This window comes from Centrocercus urophasianus, unplaced genomic scaffold (genome assembly GCF_019232065.1).
Source record: "Centrocercus urophasianus isolate 14NV4802_14NV808 unplaced genomic scaffold, USGS_Curo_1.0 seq_39, whole genome shotgun sequence".
Classification (NCBI taxonomy): domain Eukaryota; kingdom Metazoa; phylum Chordata; class Aves; order Galliformes; family Phasianidae; genus Centrocercus; species Centrocercus urophasianus.
In genome coordinates this window covers 3,798,519-3,822,698 of record NW_024884966.1, presented here as the reverse complement: position 1 = coordinate 3,822,698, position 24,180 = coordinate 3,798,519, and the positions used below count along the sequence as shown (strand labels likewise).

Genomic DNA, 24,180 nt, shown 5'->3' with positions numbered 1-24,180 from the left:
TGGAAATGATGCTATGACTGTTCTGAACTGACTGCCAGTTTTGCAGACAGCTGCGCTTGTAGCAGATGAATTGCTCGCAATGGGCCTGCATACCAATACCAGCTCCTTCCACATACATATTCAGGAACTGATGTAGACCCACTTGTCCCAGCAGCCACAGCACGAGGTTCTCCTGCTCAGGCTCTCAGCATGCATCTTCCAGGTCAGATCTGCTGACCTGATGGAGTACACTGCGTTCTCGCTTCTTTTCTGTCCATGCTATTTTCTGCTCTTCCCAAGTCATCAGGCAACAGCAGCTAAGCTGAGATCTGGTCTGCCTTGTGCCAAGGATATGATGAAGGAACGGGTCTGACCTTCATGAAATCTCAGCAGATGATGTCCTGAGCTGTACAGAGTCTGGGACTTTACCTCAAGTTCCAACTCCAGCACTTATGTGGCTGGTGGTGTCAGAGCATGCAGGAGATGCTAATTCTTGGGCGATCTGGGTTAGTGAAACAGGTAAATACATTTCCCCCAGCCCTTTCAAAGAGATGCTTCTCAGATTAAAATGATTCTTGCAAAGCATGGTAAGGATTTTCATTCTTCTGCCCATCCACAGAATAGAAACACAGAATCATGGGATCCTTTGAGTTGGAAGGGACATGTAAAGGCCACCTGGTCCAACTGCCCTGCAATGAACAGGGAGACCTATAGCTCCTTCAGGTGCTCAAACCCCCATCCATCCAGTACAAATGGAACCCAGGAAATAAAGTATAAATCTGATCTCATCCCCATCTGCTCCCTGCTAACTGCAACTACAGCTGTTAAGATCAGCCCTTGCTGTCCCTGTGTTCCTAAACATTTCTGAAGGAGATGCTGTGGTTCTAAGTAAGTACTCCCAATGGATCCAATCCTCTCATCTCAACAGCTATCTTAACATGGGAACCAAAAGGAAAAGGCAAAAAGTCCTAATAGTCATCACACTGATGCCATATCTAATGGATAGGAGATGGAAATGTGAGCTGACATTCGCTCCTCAAGACTGCTTTGGCTTCCAGCACTGGGTTTGGCATTGCAGTCTTAAGATTAGGGAACACTGAAGCTTCAAAGTGGGATGTATGCTGTGGGAAATGGTAAACAGACCATCTTCTAGCACTGACCGAATCCATGAGAGACTGTGGGAGTCATATAGGAACAACTAGAGTGTGGATATATAAGCATGGGCCATTCCTGGGTTTACAAGTCCTGATGTGGGTTGCTTTGCCTGCGTGCATCCCCCAGTGATGCAGCTGATGTTCTCCTTGTTTAGAAGCAGAACTGGCCTCTCCTGTCCCATGACACACGACACCATGAGTCAGAAGAAGCTGGATTTTTAAACACATTGATTTCCTAACAACACTCCATTTCCTTTCATTTCTGCCTGCTTTTAGGGAAATCTCTGATGCTCCTGTTCCTAACTGATCCTCTCAGTAATTTCTCTATGCAGAATTATGTGCTGACTAGGAGGAGCTCCAGGAAACCTTGCATCTGGGCCAGGAGTGCTGAGCAAGTTGTGCTGCCTGCATCCCTGGGCATCACCTGCTGTGCTGTGCTCTCAGAGAGAGGATGTGTGCTGCCTCAGAAGAGAGAGAAGGCTGCTCACTTTGATGGAGGAATGGAAGAACTGCATGGCTGGAGGAAGGGAGAAGGAAAAAAATGATGCAGCCTGTCCGGTGAATTAGGCAGTCACACCTGGAAGTGGCAAACTGAAACAGCCACAGGTCTTCTTACTTACTGATACCACTGATGGTTCTCAGAAGGGACAGTTCTCTCTCAAGCTGGAGACCAGTTGGTGGCCAGCTTGCCCATGGGCAAGGAATGGGGAGATGCTCATCCAAGGGCTGAGATAGGAGCTGATGCTTCTTGGCTGGGATGGAATCCCCATGCTACAAAACCTTGCTGCAGCAAAAGGTATTAGAATTGGCCAACTCTGCTCTGTGTCTGCTTCTAAGATTCTGCTCATCTGTCTATATGTCTCCAGAGATACGTACTCTACAACATCTTTGTGTCCACACACTCCTTTCCACTGACTTCACCCCTCTATTTTCTTGGGTTTGCTGAGAATGATGGTACCATGGTCACCCCTTCATCCTCTTATGGGCAGGGTATGACAACGATCAACTGTAATTACTGGGCTTCCTTCACAAAAGATCCTCCAACCCACAACCGAAGCTCTTATATGACATCTTATCTACTTACTATACTTAACACCATCAGAGCATTGCATAGACATTGAGCTGTTTGTCCTCACAACATAATGCCAAATCTGGCCAGCTTTATCATCTCACAGATGTTAGGAGGAAAACTGAGGCACAGAAGGATTGTGTTCACCCAGTGCCAGGTGACAAATGAGTGGTGGCACTTTCAACTGCAACAGAGATTGCCTGCCTCCTCCTGATAATGCAACGGACTGTACAGGGTTTGGAAGAGCTGAACCTCATCTTTTGACCAATACTGGTTTTTTTCTCAGTGGAACAAGCACAGATTTTACCCAGCAAACGCAGAGTGGAGCTGGAATGAGATTTGTCCAAAGTGGCAGCCCCGTAACACCATTAGGTTGCGTCCATCGGCAGCTGAGCAAGGGATCATGGGGAAGGCTGGGAGGATGGGGAGGGGAGGACGAGGGGCCCACTTACATGGTAATGTTTCTGCACGGTTCTTTTGGATCATTATGCAGAGCTGTAGCACCAGTTGAGGAGCGCTCTCCAGGAAAGTTTCCAGGAGGCGCAACATATTTACGTCTGCATATTCGTACATCATAGCCCAGTAGAAACGCCGCTGGTGTTCCTTCCGCCTCTGGCTCTGGATCCCCAGGTACATAGTTCGGATATACCTGCAGGAAACGAGAGGAAAAGCAAAGCGTGAGACTTTGGCGTCCAACAGAATCCAATGGGAACGGGGCTGCGGGTCAGTAGTTGGGGGAAGGGAAGTTGTTGGGGGAAGAGGGAGGCTGGGATGGACACAGGTGTCTCTGCAGCTCTAACAGCAACAGCAACTGCTGTAGGATCGGAGGGTCTGAGAAACCTACAGCATCCTCACTGTGCAATGCAGAAGTGGGACATCTTTGACTGACACCACCCAAATATGACTTGTGAGGGGTAGGAAATGCTCACGGGACATTTGCACAAGGAAATAACTCCTCTACTTTGTTTTCTTGAGGAAAGGAGAGGCTACATAGCAAAGGCTGTTACTGACACTTGGCGGTGGTCCGACCGATGGCCTGAGACCCTTCAACACTCCACAGAGGCTCCTCCCTCATGAACCCCAGAGATATGACTGCATATCATCACTGGCGGAGCAACAGGATGGCATTTTCACCTTCAGCACACGTGAATGCAAAAGGCCACACAGCTTGCCACTGGTCAACAATTGAGGTTTTTGGCCCTACTGGACTAGAAGGAGATGCTGTCTCTGTTTCCACAGCAGGTGTGCAAGGAGACCTGCAAACCTCACCCTACGAATACAACTTCCCTTGAGAGAACCTTCAGCCAGCCTTTGTCAACAGAGCTGATCAAATCAGGGCGGCACAAGCCAGATCTAACAAGACTCATAGCATTTTAAGAAAATAAGTATCTCCTAACAGGTTCCCTGCTAATTCTTGCTGATATTAATGACCTAGTGGTAGTTCTCTTTGAGCAGTAGCTGTAACCTTATGCTCTGAGATGTAGCATAGGAATTGCTGTACTTAATGCTGACCCCAAAGCTGGTCATTTGAGAGAATCAATGGAAAGCAACAACCCCTCTGCCCCATCTCAGATGCCTGCATGGAGGTGGGATGTGGTGTTGGGATGGGCTCCCAGCTTCACAAACCAAGGTTCCAGCAAACTGCTGAAATCATTCCTAGCCACCCAGGACTGCATGGCAAGGAAGGGGGTTGAAACAAGATGATCTTTGAGGATTTTTTCAACCCAGGCCATTCTGTGAAGAGTTTGAGGAAAGGATGCAACTCTTGGTTGCTCTAAACAACGACAGGGAGAGGGGAGAGAAGCTCTGCAAGCCCTGCCCTTGCCCAAGCACCTGGTCTTTCCCGTTTGCTCTTCACAACCGCAGAAAATTAAAGACCCCGAAGGAAGACTCAGAGGAAACCAAATGACTGACGCAGGAAAGCCACCAGGTGGGGCTCGACACTCGAGAAAAATGCTACACAGATGACAGGTGACACTGGTGGGACAGCCCCAGCGGAACCCCAGTGGGGTGGAAGCACCCGTGGACTCGCTGAGTCACTCAAGAAGAGCAAGAAGCAGCTCCCCTTCTGCATCTGCACAAAATGCACTGGACTAATGCATGGCCTGATCCTGACTCCATCAGGAGCTGGAACAACGGCAATGACAGCATCACACCTAACTGTTGAACTTTTTGCACAGGTTGGCTGCACCACGCTCCTTCCATAGTTGGGGAAACTGCGTCATGATGTCCAAATGGCTCTCCTGAGTCCTCCAGACAGGGTGAGCAAGAACCCAGATGTCTCACCAGCAGTAAACTGGTGGGAGATGTTGACTCCTTCAGAAGCAGAGAAGCCTTGCAGAGAGATTTGGACCAACTGGAAGGCTGAGCCATCACCAACTGCACGCTGTTAAACAAGTGCAAATGCTGGATTCTGCACATGGGATGGAGCAAGCAAGGCTATACATACAGACTGGAGGACTGCTGGGCACCAGTCCTGTGGAATGGGATCTGAGGGTTCTGGCACGTTGAACATGAACCAACAGTGTTGCCCTGGCAGCCAAAAGGGCCAACTGTACCCAGGTGGTGCTGTGTGGAGCCAGGAGCTGGACTCGGTGGTCCTTCCAACAGGGGATATTCTATGCTTCTATGACTCTCCCCACCTCCCAACCTCAACCCCTTGCCCAACACCCCTTGTGGTTCCACTGAGAAAAAAAAAACCCTTCAGACTTTTGAGCTTCCCAAGGCGGCGAATCCTGCCTCACCACCAGAAGATGACACACCACTCCGTCTCTTGGTCCAGGCAAAAACACTTTGCCAGTAGCAAACAGGGTTCTATAATTAGACTTTCAAATCCATATTGAGGCCTGATCCTCAAGCTTCAGCAACACGATGCTTCCCCTTATGTCAGTGAAAGCCATTCACCGCCCTGCGCTTTTGAAAATCAGGCTAATTTATTTATTTAAGAGCTTAATTTTGGATACAGGAGCCTAACTTCAGGCTTTCTATTTTCTTGAATGCTGGCTATTTTTATCTGCTGGTGTATTTGCGTGCACGTGTGTATTTTTAGTTCTGAGTTCCATCCCGGCTTCAAGAGACAGAACTAATTTGGGGCTGGGGTGTTTTTCTTTACATGCACAGAGGGTTGGCTGTCCCCTCTGCTCTGGCAGGGCTCCCAGAATTCCTGTTGGTATAATTACTCTCATGCTTATTTACTACGGATGCTGCAGCAGCACACAAACCACGCAGGGCAAAGGCGATGCTGTCCTGCAACAAAGCACATTTCGGAGGAGCGAAAGCCATCAGCTACAAAAATGTGGTCAAATAACTTTTGGACGGGACCCCGTGGATGATAAAGACTGCTTAGCAGAAATGCCCAGAGATGGGATTGTGGAGTCAGAGGCTGTGTCTGTACCATTAAAGAAAAGAGACCAAAGCATTTGGCCAGCTGGCATGACTCGACTCCACGTGTCTACATCTGTGTTGGCTGGCCTTGGCCAAAGTTGTCGGAGCCTGCATGGATGATATAACAGCATGGACTGTTCCAGGACACTGTCTGTTCCTTGGCTCTGTTCTCTTGACAGAGGTGCCTGAGTACCACCAGCAGAAAGTGTAGGAGCATGCCCCAGGCACTGAGGGAAAAGACAAGGACAGTGGTATGTGCAAGGGCCACAGGTAAGGAATAGCAACCTAGCCCCTGGGCTGTGTTTTAAGGGAAGAAGTGCCCTAATGGCCTGTCCCACACAATCACAGGCTGACCAAGGTCAAGAATCTCACACTGCATCTACAACAGTCAACAAACAACATTTCAATTCAACAGGCAAAAACAATTCAACAGGCATGTGAGCCTGACTGCCCTACCGCAGGCCAATTGGCCCAAGATGACCCTAGAAATGAGCTCTGTCATGACCCCAAGCCAGCTGGCTGCCTTCAGATCAGTACTAGGAGTGATTTCTGGCCCCTGCTCAGTCCTGAACCCTGTTGAGGTTATTATCTGCAAGAACACTACTATGCCTTGATCAATCTAGTAGTGATGCTAACAGTTTAGCAGCCTGATGAAGTTACAGTGACCATGAGCAGGTCTTGAAATTGCCCGTTTTACCATGGGTATATGGAAAGATGGAAGGTAATAGGATTTGGGCTACTCAGTCCACTCCCAACAACTCCAGGTTAGGAAACTCATCTTCACCAAGCACAACCAAGCCTACTACTGCTTTCTAAGAAGCAAATCCTGAATGGAAAAAAATGAGAGTATTCTGACTTCAAGGATCACTTCTGACAGTTTTAACCCCTCTAGGCTCATTTTTGACCCTAGAATATCACAGATAGGAGAGGCACACGAACGGACTCCTGACTGCTCCCTACAGACCAGAAGCAGAGCATAAGAAATAAGAAGGAGCTCAAAAAATTAACTCTGCTTGCAGGACCTTACAATGCCCTTTTGGCTTCATTGGGGTTCATCGGGACCACGAAGGCAGCAGGTACAATTTCCTTCGTTTCTCTCCTCTCCCACAGTACTACAGATGCATGGTGATGACCTGAACCTGAATGCATGGTAGCAATGCACACGGTGTGAACAGGCACCACCTCCCTTGCCATCCTGTGGCATCAACCATTTCCCTGGTGCTCAGCCCTGGGAGAAGAAGGAGGGTTTGGGGTGAGTTACCCAGCTGCTGTCTCACCCTCCTACCACCTCCTCCTCCACAGGCACTCCTGCTAGCTCTTGCAGAGGGCCATTATCTTTATGCACCAGAGGGTGTTTGTAGATTAAAAGCCCACTCCTTGGAAGGAAGGAAATCAGGACATGTGGAACCGCTCAGCTGGAAGGCTTGAAAGGGAGGCTGGCTAAATGCAGCCTTAAAATGAGGTTATGTAAGGCCAGATCTCAGCTGGAGCAAGTTGGCATCCATAGGGCTCTAGCAATTTACACCAGCTGAGGCTTTGGCCTGCTTTTTTAATTTTAATGAATTATTTTCATTCTAACAAATATAAGAAGGAATATAAGATGCAACGCTCAAGCAACAGGAGAATATGAAAGTAAAATGCTATCTATTAAAAAAAATACAAATCAAACATAGAGTTACCAGTGCAATTGACATGCTCAGTATCAACATTTGTTGGGGGTTTTTGCTTTGTGATAGTGTTGCAAGTTAGCAATAAGGATTCACAGACAATTAGTGTTCCTAGATGGAGTACCAAGGTTGTAACTCTGGGCCCCATCCAAGTGCTGACGCAGCACTGCTTCCTCTGGCTGCATCCAAACCATGTTGGGGAGCAGTTCCTGGCCCTGGGATGATTCCCAAAGGGTATTTCAGGGCTTTTCTACACCACTGCTGGCTGTCCTGGGCCCACACCATGCTGAGGACCATTGCTAAATTGGGAAATATCACTTGCCACTTCAGAAGCAAGCAAGGATGCCTGAAATCTTCCTCATATACCATGCAACCACACATGACTGTATCTTTCTGGATTTGGGGGGCATTCGTCAGGCCTTCGTTTTTCAGAGCTCTCTGATATCTCAGAATCACAGAACCATAGAATCACCAAGGTTGGAAAAGACTTCCAAGATCATCCAGTCCAACCATCCACCTATCACCAATATTTCCCACATCTTGCCGCTGTTGGCATTTTTTTTTTATGGGGTTTGTACCCCAGAGTGAATAAAATGCAGCAAAAGGTGTGTTCATCAAGTATTTCAGCCCTTCTGCCTTGCAGTTTCTGCCCTCTCTTTCCCAGTAAACATGCCATAGTGTACAATTAACCTTTATTTAGGTGACTGCTTCAAACCATGCCTAACAATTAATAATCTCCAAGCCTTGCCTTGCTCGTCTGAGGAGAATGTTGCTAAACACAAAGCAAGCTTGTTCTAAACTTCAGAGATGCTGACATGAAGGGCATGACACCATTTGTGACTTCTGTAAACCAGCAGAGGAGGACAGCATCTTTGCTGGGGCACAGAGTTTACACCGTTATCTTAGCACCGAACCTGGAATGCCAAAATTATTTCATTATCTTAGCTTGAAAGCTTCTCTGTGAGCAAGATTCTCAAGAGCATTAGTCAGGACCTGTTTTCTTTAAAGACAGTCAAGTCAAGTCAACCCAGGCTGGATGGGGCTGTGAGCAACCCTTGTCTACGGGTAAATGTCCCTGCCTATAGCAGAGGGTTGGAACTGGATGATCTTAGAGGTCCCTTCCAACACAAACCATTCTGTGATCCTGTGATTCTAAGTCCAACTTTCACAATAACCGCCTCTTCAGAGAAAACACTTGCCTTCATGTGATTCAAAACCTCACTCTATAAATGCATGCATTTGAGAGGGGATGATATTTGAATGGCCATTTATATTATAAGGTCATTTTGAGACAATCTGTTTGCAACTGTAGCATCTGCTAGAAAAAAATGATAGTGCCACTCTTCTGCTGTGTAGGAGAAACTGCAATCATTTCGTATTTTAAGCTGGTTTAAAGCTGTTTTAAAACACAGATGGCTTTACTGTACACCAACCACTGAAGAGGCATATGATTTATTTCACAAAACGTACATTAGGGAGGATCGTATCACAGAGTGATAGTGTAATTTGGTTTGGAAGGGAGTCCTAGATGTCTGTGGACCAAGTCTCATCTCAAAAAGGGGATAACTTCTGACTGGTCATGGCTTTGTGCAGCCATTAATCCCCAAGGACAGGGACCCCACATACCCTTCCCATATTTACAAGGGGATTATAAACAGTGGAGGAATCAACCTTTTACTCAGGTAGACAGTGACAGGACAAGGGGAAATGGTTTTAAGCTCAAGGAGGGAAGATTGAGGTTGGATGTCAGGGGAAGTTCTTTATTATGAGAGTGGTGAGGTGCTGGAACAGCTGCCCAGAGAGGCTGTGGATGCCCCGTCCATCCCTGGAGGTGTTCAAGGCCAGGTTGGATGGGGCCCTGGGCAGCCTGGGCTGCTATGAAATGGGGAGGTTGGTGGCCCTGCATGTGGCAGGGGTTGGAGCTTCGTGATCCTTGAGGTCCCTTCCAACCCAACCATTCTATGATTCTGTAATTTCAGAGCAATGTTCCCAGCTCCTGGGCAATGGAGCTGCTTCGGTTGCACTGCCAGTAGAGCACAGCACATACTATATTGCCTCCTCCATGATGCTGCCCACAGCCTGTGTTCAATTCCCTTTTTACTGGCAGTTTAAGCAGAGATTTAGGACCATTTCTCTGTGACCTCATAGCAGAGCTGCAGGTGTGCTTTTATCCTGCTGACAGTGCTGGGGTCATAACCTCCAGCAGACACACGGGGCAGAGAACTGGGGCAGAGGCATCACTGCAGCTAAACATGCCAGAGGCTGAAGACACGTGTGCTGTCTGTCCCCATGCTGCTCAGTCTGGGGCTGTTCCTGGCATTCATCTGTGTGACTTTCTCCTTCCGTAGCTGCAGATATTTGTCTCTGACTCACAGACTGCGACCACAACCAGGAGAAGAGAAACAAACCATAATTACTAGCCCCACTTTCCACTACTACTTCATCAAACTTCTCCAAATCTGGGCTGTTACTGCAAGAAAGCCTGGCATGCAGCCCTTTGTTTGCACAGATAGTCATGGCTGTGTCATAGAATCATATAATAGAGTCATAGAATGGCCTGGGTTGCAAAGGCCCACAATGCTCATCCAGTTCCAACCCCCTGCTGTGTGCAGGTTGCCAACCAGCAGCCCAGGCTGCCCAGAGCCACATCCAGCCTGGCCTTGAATGCCTGCAGGGATGGGGCATCCACAGCCTCCTTGGGCAACCTGTTCCAACGCGTCCACCCTGTGTCATTGGCATCATCAGTAGTTTTGCAAGCTGCTTCCCAGCCCCTCTCTCCTCACCCGCATTCCCATGGCCCATGGGGCTCCTGGGGACAGACAGAATCCCCACCTGCAGATCTTCACTCAATACAGCAGTATTGAGTATCGATATAGTACTGATGCAGTAAATCAGTACAGCATCAGAGATCAGCTTTGTAGCGGGAGTTACTACAGCGCTGAGATGGCCTTGTAGAAAAACCATGTTTATGTTTTGACTTGTCAATTATTTTGCAAAGCATACAGCCCGAAACAGGAAAAGAAAACAAGGACCTCTTCATCACCATGGCACAAAAATCCTTTTTTTCTTAATTTTAATGTGGGATGCACCTTCTGTGCAGTGCAAAAGAGCAGGCGGGGTAGCAGGGGCTGCTGGAGAGGGCATCGCAGTGCTGGGTGCTGCAGAGATGTCACAGCATCTGTCACACGTGGGATGGTCTCATATCCCAGCACTGAGCCAAATGCCCTCTTCTGTCACAGGTTCTCCCCAAATCCTTTATGATTCTGCAGTCCCAATGCCTTTCCTATGTTACACACCCTTATTTACTTAAAGTATATTCCGATACCTACTGCTATCGCCCCTGGCAAAGCCTTCTGTTTTAAATCAAAGCTGTTAAATAGCTTTATGTCAGAAAGAAAGAAGTTGAACTCAGACTGAATTTTCATTTCAAGACTGTGTGAGTGAATGGAGTTTAATGTCAGGGCTCTTCTTTTGGAAATAGAAGTGGTCCCAGTCCACTAAGCATTACAAAACGGATGCGGTCTTGAAAGTAAATGGAAGTCTTTTGAATGACCTGTCTGGTCTTGGCAAGTTTCAGGGCAAACCCAAAGAAACGCCTGAGGGCTCCAAAAATGTAAGTATTCAAGGGCACGATACTACAGGGACACATGGAAACAGTCACCTTGCCCTTTCTATAGGACGGGCAGCTTTATAGTACTTAACCCAGAAGGTCTCCAGAGATAACTTGGCAGCATGTGGACTCCCCAGAGCCACCAGATATCTCAGGGGAGGATGAGTTTGCATTGGCTTGGGAGCTGAAGACAGGACATGTCCTCACAGCTCTCTGCAAGCTCACAGGATCCCTTGGTGGAGGATGAGAGCAGTAGAGAGGAAAGTATTGGCTGCAGTGTGGGTCCCTGGAGATGTAGGCATACGGTGGAGGTTTCTTCTTCTTAGGGTCTCCCACTTCCCAGATGATTTAACAGACCATTTTTGGCAGAGCAGGTCCAAAGATCTGTACAGAGACAGCAGGCAGCCTGGGGTTTAAACCCTCCAAAACCAATGCGGGTCCCAGAAGCAAAAAGAACCACGATGGGGGGCTGATCCATTTGGTCAGGTAGAAACATTTCCTGTTACCAGGCTCTTAGATGCTGGAGAAGGGGAGTCACATCTCTAGCTATGACATCAGACACCTGATAGAATTGGTAGTAGAATTTACTGAACTTACAGTATTTACTCTCTCTCCCCTTAGCCATCAAGGTCACTGATGCCAAAGTAGGACCCGAAGTCATTGGGCAGCACTCCCATGCAGAACTGTGGCTCTGTGGAGCTGAGGAGGAGGTGAAGGCCCCCTCAGGGCCACCAAAACCCTCCTGTGGGGACACTGGGGTACAGCCCAGCCTCGTAAGGGACCACCACATCCCTGGAATACAGCATTCAGCAGCACATCCCCAGCTGGTCTGTGCTGCTGGGTCACAGCATCCCCAGAGCAGGGCTTCTGACACGGAGACGCTGCACAAGAGCCGAGCCTGTCGCCTTCGCTTTGCTGTCTGCTGGAGAAAAAAGGAGCTAAGAATTGGGTGAGCGCCTGTGAAATCCTGGAAGAGCGGCCTCAGATCTCGGCTATTTTTAGTTTCACAGAAGCTGTGCATACATTACCAGGGGCCTGCCTTCCTCTCTGGGCTCTCAGAAATCACACGGCGTCCTCCCAGCCTGCCAGGAAAGAGTTTAACCCTTGTTTGTCTGATAGCTGTCAGCCCATCTGTGTCAGTCACACCTTCGTACGGATCCCGATGGGGACCAGAGAAGGGTCTGGAAAAGTCATCATGCCCATTTCGGCTGTAGTCAAGTGGAGGAGGATTTGGGGTGTTTGCTTTTTAGTCTCTTACATCATTCAAGACCTTCGGGCAGACTGTTCTAGCGGAAGACATCCCCACCCACAGCAGGGCATTGGACCTGCATGGCCCTTAGGGTCTCCTTCAACCCAAAGCATTCTGTGATTGTATGATTACATAGAACTTCAACATTATCCAGCTCTTCAATATTTATTACCTCTGCTGCTTTGTATTACTCATCAGCTATTCCTGGCCAGAGGAAATGCACTGGCACACTGCATAGCATGTTTGTAATCTGTTCTTTAAGGGGGCTGTGAGTACAACTGCAGGCTTGCAAACACATACACACGTGCAGACACTGCACTGCATTTGGGTGTCATGGTATCCTGGGGCTTTTGAGGCATTGGTATCAGAGAATCAAACAAGACTTCATCCCCACAGAGTGGCTTTTCCAAGGTTGCAAGACGTGGCTAGCCACCAGGAGAGGAGACATGGTGCTTTCAGAAGGCACGGGAGCCTTTATTTGTGCTGATCCCTGCAGAAACACCCCTTTCCTCTTGGTATGGTTTGGAAGTTCAGAGCAGCATCGCTCCTTAGGCCACATCTGCAGTACTGCATCCAGGCTTGGGGCCTCCAGTACAAGAAAAACTCAGAGCTCTTGGAATGAGTCCAGAGGAGGGCCACTAAGATGATCTGAGGGCTGGAGCACCTCTCCTATGAGGAAAGGCTGAGGGAACTGGGCTTGTTTAGCTTGGAGAAGGATCCACGGAGACCTCATTGTGGCCTTCCAGTACTTGAAGGGAGTGTAGAAACAGGAGGGGGAACGGCTGTTTGTGAGGGTGGATGGTGATAGGACAAGGGGGAATGGTTTTAAACTGAGACAGGGCAGGTTTAAGTTGGATCTCAGGAGGAAGTTTTTCCCCCAGAGGGTGGTGAGGCACTGGCACAGGTTGCCCAAGGAGGCTGTGGATGCCCCATCCCTGCAGGCATTCAAGGCCAGGCTGGATGTGGCTCTGGGCAGCCTGGGCTGCTGGTTGGTGACCTGCACACAGCAGGGGGTTGGAACTGGATGAGCATTGTGGGCCTTTGCAACCCAGGCCATTCTGTGATTCTACGATTCTATGATTCCTTGCATTACCTGCAGTGATGTTACAGGTCTTCTCCCATCCTGATGATTAACAACAAGCAACCCAGCAGCCTGCCTACTCGCAGCACTTATTCCAGCTGTTGGGGGCTCAGGGTATGGATGTACCACTACAGATAAGCAAGCTGCACACAGGAGCCTATGGGTACCTGCAATTGCAGCTGTTTCATTAAATAGGCTCCTCATTAAGACTGACTGGAAATAATGAAGCAAAGAGAGATGCTTTCTAGCGGTCACATCAGGAAAAAAGCAGCCCAGGTGTGGTATTGCACGGCATTATAGTAATCGTTCTTTTTCCTTTCCTCCTATCAGTTCAAAAGGAGCTTTCTGTTCAGAGCTTAATGGCAGTAGAGCCACCTGAGCACATCTCCTTCCCCCCCCCGCTTGCTGCAGAGCACACGTGCTGGTGGGCAGTTTGTCCAAGTGACACCAATGCAGCTGCAGGAGCTTTGTACCAGCAAACAGCATCTGCAAGGCACAGCATCCAGCAACGAGGGGCTGATGTTCATGCAGTTCAGCACAGAAATGGAGGCACAGAGGTCAAGTGACGTCCCTCACTCCATTGGGGAAATGGTGTGCTAGGGGGAGGTTTGCAATTCAGAAGACCCTTGTCTCCCTGCCCCTCCTGGATTCAGCTTCTTGTCTCCTTTCAGATGTGCAAGGTGAGCGCCTGACACAAATGGAAATAAAGCCCTTCCTTCTCACACGCGTCCTTTCGACCTCCCGCTGCTCACAATGCTTCCCCAGCCCAAACGAATGCTTCCTGCATGCCTGATGCAGCCAAGGCAGCTGCCCTGCGCTGCGCGGGTGGTGTTTGCATTAACATTGACTATCGTAACTGCTCAGACGAGATACATCCCAGAAGCATCAATAAATTGCTGAACTCATTGATCTAGACATGACTCAGGAGTCACCACTGAATAATCTCTCCTAGGCACCTTCCTCTGGCTGAGCCCGAGCACTGTTTCTGCTCTCATCAGCAAAGCAGGAGAGGTCTTTTCCATCTTGCACTTCTCTAGGGGAAGGCCAGCTTAAATGACACGTGGGGGTTATTGATTCCAGTAATGTATGAATGGATTTTCCTCCCCCTCTGCTCCCCCTGCCCTGTGAAATCATTCAGCCCCTCTGTCATTCACTGCCCAAGTGCCTCTCCAAAGTGCAAAGATGCAATCCTTCCCTGCTGGCATTGCATGCTGTCTCCAAAGCCCCGATCTTGGCTGCCCTGTTTTCTCCTGCCTCCTCTGATCCTGCACAGTATTGTCTCCTGGAGGCAGGATTTAACCTTGTGCAGTGATACAAGGATCCAGCAATGGAGAACATGAAAGGTCTCTACATAAGAAGGAAGGCGTGTGGCCAAAGCAGCTGGGGAAGCTCGGGCTGCAGAATGGATGGGAAAGGTGGTACAGCTGCCTGCTGGGATGGGCCTGGAAGACTTTGCAGCAGTCCATGAATCCATTCCATCTTCTCCTAGAATCACAGAATCACAGAACTGTTTGAGTAGGAAGGGATCCCTAAAGGCCATCTGTCCCACTCCCTGCACTGAACACGGACACCCACAGCTCATCAGAGCTCAGAGCCCATCCAGCCTGATCTTGGCTGTCTGAAAGGATGGGGCACCACCTCATCTCTGGGCAACCTGTGCCAGTGCCTCACCATCCTTACTGTAAAGAACTTTTTCCTTCTGCAGCCAGGTTCTGGTATCCAGCCTCCTGCTTCTGGAACTCTGCTCTTCTTCATCACCCCACATCCAAGTGTCCCCACCACCCCATAACTCTCTGCCCAGCTGCCACTGATCACAGCTTACAGTTATGGCTCTGCAGTTGAAAGATGTCACTCTGTGCACATGTTCAAATGAGACCATTTGGGGGCACAATCCCCACACGCAGCATCACTGATATTGCTCTCATCCCTACGTACCTTAGAATCACAGAATAACCTGGGTTAGTAGAACGGACCTTAAACTTCATCTAGTTCCAACCCCTTGCCTTGGGCAGGCACAGCTTCCACTAGAACAGGAGTGAGGACCTTGGACATGATGGGACTTAGCATCCATCACCTACATGTGTAGACATTTGAGAGACCTGCCATTAGCAAGCAGCTTGAACAGGCTCTGAGAAATACCCTGTCCATAAAATGGAGCTGGGATTTGTTATAACCCCTCCACTACAGACTCAGTTTGTCCCCTCCCTCCAAAGCTGAGCCTCGACTGGTTAAAAAGATGCAGATTCTTTACCTTTGAGGATTCCTAACTTCCTCTTCCACTGTCCCACGTCTTCAACGCACCAACCCATATATTGGCCTAGAGCTCAGCACCCAACTAGGAACGGTCCCCACACTCCTATCAGCCCAGAGAGTATCCTGGTGGGTACAAACCCCTTCATGTGGGTCCATATCCCATTTCTGCTAGGCGTGAAGAACAGCTTTGACCTTGGCCATAAAACATCACAGGTGAACCCATTAACCACCCTGAGCCAAGCAAGGAGAAGAGGCTCTCAGATTCCCGTGTTGGGGCTGCAGTGCAGGATATCTAACACTTAGGCATCTCCTGAGACATGGCAGCATGTCAGAAAGGCTCTCATCAGCCAGCTCAAAGGATGGCCCAGAGAGGATAGCATGGAGGTTTGATTCCCCACAGCCGGAAATGCTTCCTCAGTAGCACAGAGTGGCCAGGTGCCAGCAAGGAGGAGAATCAATATGGTCTTCTGTGGATGTTCTGTTGGAAAGAGGGGGTGAATCAACTCCCTGTCCCCTTCCTTTCAACACATTATCTTTTTCCTTCAGCTGTGTGGAATATCTGGATCTCCACAAGTCTATCAGATAGTCCTAGATGTGATAGGAGTTTTATATCAAAAGCTATGTAAGTAAAAATCTTTTCTGGAGCCACAGGAGTAGGACCCAAATCTCCTTGAATGGGATTTGCTTTCTCACTTCAGCTGTCTAAAAGTGGGAAAACTAATTTAAACCCATTCTCTTAAAGTCCCATCTTTCATCAGTTATTTCCGGAAGGCCGTTCATCCCATCCTAAGATAAATGTCTGTAACACCTCCTACAGATTTCCCATCTCCTTACTCTGACTATAGGCAGGGTCCCCAAACCCAGCTCAGATCTGATGGCTGATACCAGATGCCTCCCATGTCCTTGGCATGGTGTTGTTATCAGATGTCTCTCACCTCACTGCCATGAATTTGATGTGCCATTTTGAGGACTCACTTGCACTGGATACACATACTTCATTCCCCAAGGAAAAGACGTGGGGAATATGGGAACTGGGCCACTGTCAGGAACCATGCTAACACATTGGAAAGGATATTTCCCTGGGAAGCAAAGTTGACTCTAATATGGAGTGCATTTCCCTCTGATAGCTATGCTGGAGCTCTGAGGACTGCCTGGGAGGTTTACTGGTCCATCAAACACTTAACCTAGCTTTCTTTTCCTCTGTGGAGCAAACACACAGCATTGAGAAGGTGATACTTTGAGAAGATGACACACTCCATGGATATCTCTTGTCCAGAACATCTTCTGTCCCATGGCTTCTGGCTCCCTCATGCCTCTCCCCACCAGAGGTGCATTCTTGACCTTCAATGAAGGCTCCCATGGAGAACCTGACCTCCCACTGGCTACTCCAAGGCACCTCTGAAGAAGTGGAAGATGAAAGGCAAAACCAATAGGCACTGAAGGCTGTTTCAGACAGTCGTAAAAAAACATGCCAGCTGCTGAGCCCTACTGGCCCTGCAGTATGGGATGCGCTCCCATTCTCACAGCCTTGAATGGTGTTGGATGCCAAGGTGTGGGCAAGTGAACAGGGCTCCCAGAATTCATCCCAAAGAAGGAATCTCTACCACAACAGGCTACCCAGCCAAGAAAACCAATCCTACTCTGCCACAGAGAAGGAAGCAGGCACTCCTGCTCCCTGTGCTACTAGTTTCCCTGTCCATCCCTTCCCACTGGGGACTCAGCTTTTTCACCTCAAGCCTGGAGGTCCTGTCCCCCTCAGCTCCTGCTGTCCACTGCAATCACCAGCTGGAAGAAAGCCTTGCCATGAGACTGACAGCAGAGCCTGCACGTCCCTGCAAGCCACAGCTAGCCATCCCCTCTGTCCTGGCATCCTCCAGGGCTGCTAGTTCTCCTGTCACCAGCAGTGCCCTTTGACAACGATGTCAGTGCTCAGAGCTCAGCAAAGAGAAGCAGCACATAAAGCTGGAGATCGTGGCTCTGACCTGGGTAGGTTTGTAGGCAGCACAGAGCAGGACACGGGCAGAATACACCCCTCTGAACAGCTTTGTTTCTTAAGGCAGCAGGCAGAGAAGGATGGGAAATGTGGAGGAGCAGGACAGCAGCCACACAGTGAAGCTGTTTCTCAGCTTCATCTGATCATTTCACTGGATCATTTCTAAGGGTAAACAAAACCCCTCTTGTTCATTTTCTTAGGGCTAGTAATCAACTCTGTAGGAAACTCAAGCACATTCAGATTAATTACTCACTACTAGTTATCCAACTCCTACTCAATCAATCTACAGGAAAGTTACTTGTGATCAGATCCTCTGTTCTTCTCCCATTCAGCCAGTCCTTCCAACCACTGTCCTATAGGTGTTTCACTTTAGAGAACGTTGAAGCAGCTGGTCCCTGGTGCACTGCAGTGCTGAGAGACCTGGGCACAGAACCTAGCAGTCCTGGCTCCTAGGTATCACTGTTATTTATATTACAGCAATGCTAAAAGGCTTCTGCTGAGATCAGAGTTTGATTGTAGGGAGTCCGGTTCATACAAATAGTAAGAGACAGTTCTTGCCCTTAAGGATTTACAATCTAAACTGACAAGGACAGAGACACAGCAAAGGAAGAGATGTGTTATTAACAGCAGGGGACCAAGGCACTGAGAGATGCAATAAATTGCCTGCGGTCACACAGGGAGCTTGTGGAAGAGCCGAAGCCTGACCCTTGGTTTCCCACTGATGCTGCCCTGTCTCAGCCTGTGGTGCTTGCGTGTCGAGGGCCGCACTGCTGGTCCAGGACCCCTGCCAAAATCCCATCATGTTCAGGAAGGAGAAAAGCCTCACTCTGCTGCCTGCCCCCATGTTACCATCCCATGTCAGATGGTTTTGTTTCGTACAGCAAGGTCCTCCAGGCCCCATTAGAGGTGAAGGCTGAGGCTGGGGTGACATCAATGCTGCTGCCCATGGAGCATCCCATACAGAGCTCAAAGGCTTTGATGGGGTTCATCGTCATTTGTTCCCATTGCTGTGGGTTGCCTTCTCCACCAGGAGGAAAAAAAAAGCTCTGCAGTGGCTGGAAGCTGCTTATGCCATTTAGCACAGTAGATGCTATAGGAAAACAAAGCATTGCTAGAGCATCTGGCTGCAGTAAAGCTGATAAATGAATCCACACACTCCAAATTTTCATTCCTTTTCCAAGGCAGTTCTCTAGGCTCAAGAAAGGAAGACACTGTGAGGTTCAGTCAGGCCTTGATGTGACCTAAGCTCTGGATGGGTCTGGCAGCCCACCCAGCCCAGTCATTCTGCATTCTCACCATGGCAGGCTGCACATACTGCAGATCCTGCACAGGCACCTGACTGAGAAACTGCCATCAAGAACTGGATGCTCAGACTCAAGACAGCTAGTCCTTCCCCAGAGATCTCCTGGATGAAGCTTGGGAAATGGACCAGGGAATCAAGCAATGCATCTTTAGCCACCCTGCTTCAAGGGGTGAGAGATGACAGGGGTGGATGTATCCAGCGCATGCCAAGGGGCTCCAGGGACAGAGAATGGGTGCTGGTACCCTTTTGTTTATGAGTAGGGAACGCAGCCTTTTGGCTTCAAGAAAACCTGAAAGCTCAGTTTTTCAGCCTCCCGCTATTCCAATTGCACTGGACTCTGCTACTTTGTTTCCCCCCCCCATTTTTCATCAAAATGATGGAACATGGTTGATTGCTCACGGTGGGAGACCACCTGCTCTTCCATGGAAACTGTGCTGTGATCAGTGAATTGACTCAAGACTAAATACAGCTGTGGTTGGAAAGACCACCTCAGTCGCTCCTTCCCCCCTAAATCCATTCACTACAAGGTGAACTACCCTTCCATTTCACACACCTACCACTACAAAGACATTTCTGCCAAGTCCTATTCCTCTGTTAAGACCCACAGTCACAACTCACTCTTGTAAATGGAGAAAAGCAGTAAAACCCAAATGCAGCCCTTGGAAGGCAGTCCAAGAACTTCTATGTACTGATAAGGAAGATGAAGCTGAAATCACTTTTACTTAGGGGAAACCTACCTGAAAAAGCAGGTTTTAAGGAACATCTCTTTGAAAGAGTAGCCCTCATCAAATTTGCTAAGTTGGGCACAACACCAAGCCAAGGCTGATGAGACTTCTTGGCCACTTCTGAGTCGTGCCAGGACATCTCAAAGCACAGAGATGATCCCAGCTTCCCTCTGCACCTGTCTGTGCACACATACTCTACAGCACTCCGTGTGTGTGTGGGAGGGTAAGCACACAAAGACAAATAAATTATCTCTATTTACTTAATAGAGTCTGGTATTAGTTTTGAGATTCGGCTTCCAACGTCAATTTCTTCTGCATTAGCTTACCAAAGCTTACTTTAACTGTCAGGGATGGATTCAAACCTTAGCAGAGATGCGAAGGAGATTTATAATAGAATCATAGAATGGGAATGGTTGGAAAAGACTTCTAAGATCATCCAGTCCAACCATCCACCTACCACCACCGTTTCCCACTAAAACAAGTCCCTTGGTACAACATCTAAACGTTTCTTGAACAGGGACACTTCATGGTCCTTCTCTGGCCCCAAGGCCAACAGGCAGAGTCTGGCCATGTCCCTGCTATTGGAGTTTCCTGGAGGAATATCCAGTGCCCATAGGAGTGGGAGCAGCTCAGGGCTGCAGAGATCAGGGGGGCGCGTTGTGGCTGCAGCCATGCAGTGTACTCTCATCAACAGGGACAGACAGGATTTAATAATGCCTTATATCAATTTATTGTAAATGTTCAACATTGTCAGTCTTCTCCCACGGGAAAGCATCTGTAACTCTGTGAACCAAAAGCAGCCTGAGATAGCTGCTGCCTCTGCAAAGCCTTAATCTCACAAGGGTCCTGTCCCAGGGCGCTGATCGCCTCATTCCTGTAGAAGGTTAAAGCCTTTGGGATGAGAACCCATAATTGATTATCACGACCTTTGGTGGGTCCTCAGGTCCAATTTTCTCCACGACACAGATTTATTTGCTGAAAGAAAGTTGTGCATCATACTCCTCATGCATCCCAGCATCCAAAAAACACCCCCTGGCTCAAGTAGACTTGGTGTCTGAGCAAAAGCCCTTGGGCTCTGCAGTCTGCCCCTTCCCTCTATGAATCACAGAACAATTAATTGGAACAGACCACTAAGATCATCTAGTCCAACCATCAACTCATCACCATCATGCCAACTAAACTCTTTCCTGGCTTCAGCCACCCATGGTGAAAGTTGACTTGGGATGCCAATCTTCAAGTGAAAAATGGTGTTAGTTTGGGGAGCACCAGATGGAGGGCACCTGTGCACGCACAGAGGTGGTCAAAAGGAAGGGGTAAGCCTTGCTTTTAGAGATGTCAATACATCTGCAAAACTAAGCATTAAAAGTCCTGAAGTTCCACTGACCACAGGTCTTCTTGGTGATCGCCATCGCAAAAGAGTCTATGATTTTAACAGTATTTTCCTCCAACAGCTGCAAAAACTGCAGTGCCTTCACCCATTCTGCTGAATAATGGGAGTGTTTCTGCAAGCTTACCATGATAATTTAAAATCAATTTTGCTTTTGTATCCCATTATAAGTTTTGCTATAGGAAATTAGCGCTTTAGTAAATCATATCATGTTTGGAAAAACACCACCACACATTACTTTGTAGTACTGGAAAGTTTGGTTGGTTTTCAATAAAAAAAAAAGAGCAAGGCCAAATGTCATTTACAACAAAGCACAAAGTGTTGCCATGTTGTTTTGGAGGCCAAGAGACTTGAGTGTTGTGAATGTGGTCAGATCATGAAAGCTGGTCTCAAGGTCAGCGATAGCGACTCCTTCTTTAGTTCAAATGCAGCCATGACTTCTGGACTTTGAGTCCCATGGTTCACCTGTCTTTCACACCAAAAACAGCACAGAGAGCTGCTTTTTAAAAGGTGTGATGTTTATTATATGGAAACTTCATGGCTGGCTCCAATAAAGTTTTCTCCAACAAACTGAAGAAACCAACTGGGAGATGGAAGCACAGAAGGAGCTGCAAGAGATGCTGGAGGCAACCAGCGGGAGCAGATCTCTGTGGGGAAGCCTGTGTTGTGTGAGGGCTGCAGTTCATGTCCCTGCTCAGAAATCAGACTGACATTGTCCATAAAAGAGATGCTGCCCAGCTCGCACATGTGGATTCATCAATGGGGGTGGAGGATGACAACATCACTGTACCCTTTGGAGGAGCCAAAATTGCCAAAGCACAGAGGGAGAGCTAATGGATGGAGGTGATAAATAAAGCTCCTTTAAGACAGTCCCTCTGCATATTGTGTTGGCAAGTGTCTGAACTGGATCCTCTGCTGGCCATCAATAGGTCTCATCAACAGTGTACAGTAGAAGAATGTTTTCATCCTCATGCATTCGGGGAATGATGATCAAACCTGCTGGCAATGCTGGTGTGAAAACCAAAGTTATCTCTTCTATAGCAAGTGAACTGGTCTCACCAGGATGATTTTCTGTCCATTTTCTCACTGGTGAGCAGAAATTGCAAAATACATTGGTTACCTCCAGCCCCTTCCACAACCATTGCTTCAATAAGAAGGCTTGCTAAAAAAAATACACACTGAGAAGAAAAAAAATTGCCTGTTTCTGAGTTCCTCCATTTAAATTGCTGCAGCCGTTCAAAAACGAGCTGTTTCACGCTGTCCAGACCTCTGGATTACCCAACCCATCTCTTTAAATGCACAGCACCAAAAAAAAGGCATTAGGCTGGGCCTTCATCTCCTCTCTCAACGATGCCTGCTTTCAGCCCTGGCTGTCAGCAGTCCCCTCCTATCATCAGAGGAATCAAAGGCGAAACCAGCTCCGACATGACAAATAATAAAAGCACTGGCTCCTCGCTCCTGAGCCGCCAGTCGTTAGGAAGTTCCTGCCTCTCTTCCAGTTGCACGTTAATGAGCAGAGGGGGTGGTTTAGCTCTGTGTTTGAGAGGCAGCTCAGGGGAGAGATGAAACCTGCCGCTCAGTGGCTTTTACAGGAAAGCTGCTCTGCTCCCAGGCTCTGAAAACCTGCATGAAATCCAGCCTGGGTGGCCTGAGCCAAAGGATGGAGAGCGATGATGATGGCTGGCTCCTGTAGGGATGCAGGAAGCCCCTCTGATCAGATCCCATTGCCCCCTTGCTTCCCTCCATGGTGCTTCCCATCCTGCTGGGGTGTTAATTTAGAGTGCAAGATGAATTAGAGATTAACCCAAGGACACAGTGCAACCTGCTAATGGACAAGGCAGAGTAGACCTAGGTCAGAATTTGGGATTAATCCAAGGATGCACAGCAGAAACTGCTAATGGATAAGGTAGGGTGGATGACCTACGTAAGAGTTTGAGATTAACCCAATGAGGCACAGCACAAACTGCTAATGGGCAAAGTATTGTGGACCTAGACCAGATACTCAACCTCATCAACTGAATGGAGATATCAGATTCTCCAGGGATGGGAGATCTGATTTGTCTTCCTCACAGTGCTGTTGCTTGTAAAACAGGGGCATGAAGGTGAAATTGTGACAGATGGGGACAAAAGGCCATGCCTACGCTGCAAAACTGCCTTCTATTTGTTGCCCCTTCTTCCCCATGCGTGCCAAGATACAGGAGATGTACTTCATCCTTTATGAACACACTCCCCTTACCAGCTGCTTCTGGAGACGGAACCAGAAGACCACCTTGGACACAAACACAGCCCTTCCCACTAAAGCTTTTCCAAAATAAGGGCTGCCACCTAAAACTTTGGCTTTTGGCAAACGGACAAATTCCCTCAAGGAAAGGTAAGCAGCTTCTCTCTCAAATGTCTTCTGCCCATATGAGTATTCTGCCACACAGGGACCCCCACAACCCTGCCACATCAGCTGGTGACAATTCAAACATATGCTAGGAGATCGGAGCTCTGAGATGCCTTCAGGGGGCTGACAGGGTGCCTTGTAGGCTTCCCAGTGTACAGTAAGCCCTGAGGCATTACTTGTGCCACGTTGCACCACCTCAAAGTTGCATGGAGAAGGAAATACAGTAAAAAAATAAAAATGTGCTTGCTCCATCCTCTATCATCCCCAATCAGCGAGACGCTGCCTGCGCCTGGGGCACAACGTCCAAGCCAATCATGGTTGACAGCGCCTTCAAGGGACGCTGTCAAAGAGGTTCAGGCTCACCATTCAGTGGGGAAAAGACTTCGTGACCGACTTTGTGGGAAGCAGCACCTCTGCAGACATGCCAGGAGTGCTACCTGCAGCCGGTGCAGCTTAACCCCTGGTTCCCTCTGCTCAGTATTGCTGCAGGGTGATATTACCAGCCTGGAAACCAGCGTTGGGTCCAAAGGGCTGTAAGAGAGGTTGGCTGAGAGGCTGGAATGAGGGAAGCTCTAATTCGGGTCATGGTGGAGATGCCGTGGCATAGCCAGCCCTACGGGACAGGCAGATGTCCTTCACTTGTCCTTTTGGTCCCCGTTTCCAGTGGTTTGGATGCTGCATCTTGACACGCGATGTTGAAACTTAGGGGTGTGGTGAGCAGAGATTCTCAGAGCGTCAGGTGATGCTGTGTCCCCAAATCACACATCCGATGGCAGCAAGGGGCAAGGCAGAGCACGACTCACCTCAGGAACCCAGCTCTGCACTGAGTCGTGCTCCAGAAGAACCTCTCCCAGATGGGCAGCAGGAGGATGAGGTGGGCACAGCAGTGGCTGTCAGGGCTTCCTACAGCTGCAAGGGCTGAGGCTCCTTCCAGGAGCAC

General features: G+C 48.6%; 1 protein-coding gene across 1 annotated transcript in view; it reads right to left on the bottom strand.

Moving 5' to 3' along the window:
* The window catches only part of XKR6 (XK related 6), a 219,863-nt gene that overhangs the window by 15,902 nt on the left and 179,781 nt on the right, over positions 1-24,180 (bottom strand). The window contains exon 3 of the mRNA XM_042832603.1: positions 2,655-2,851. Coding sequence (XP_042688537.1) covers positions 2,655-2,851 — 197 coding nt within the window. The remainder of the gene's footprint in view (positions 1-2,654; positions 2,852-24,180) is intronic.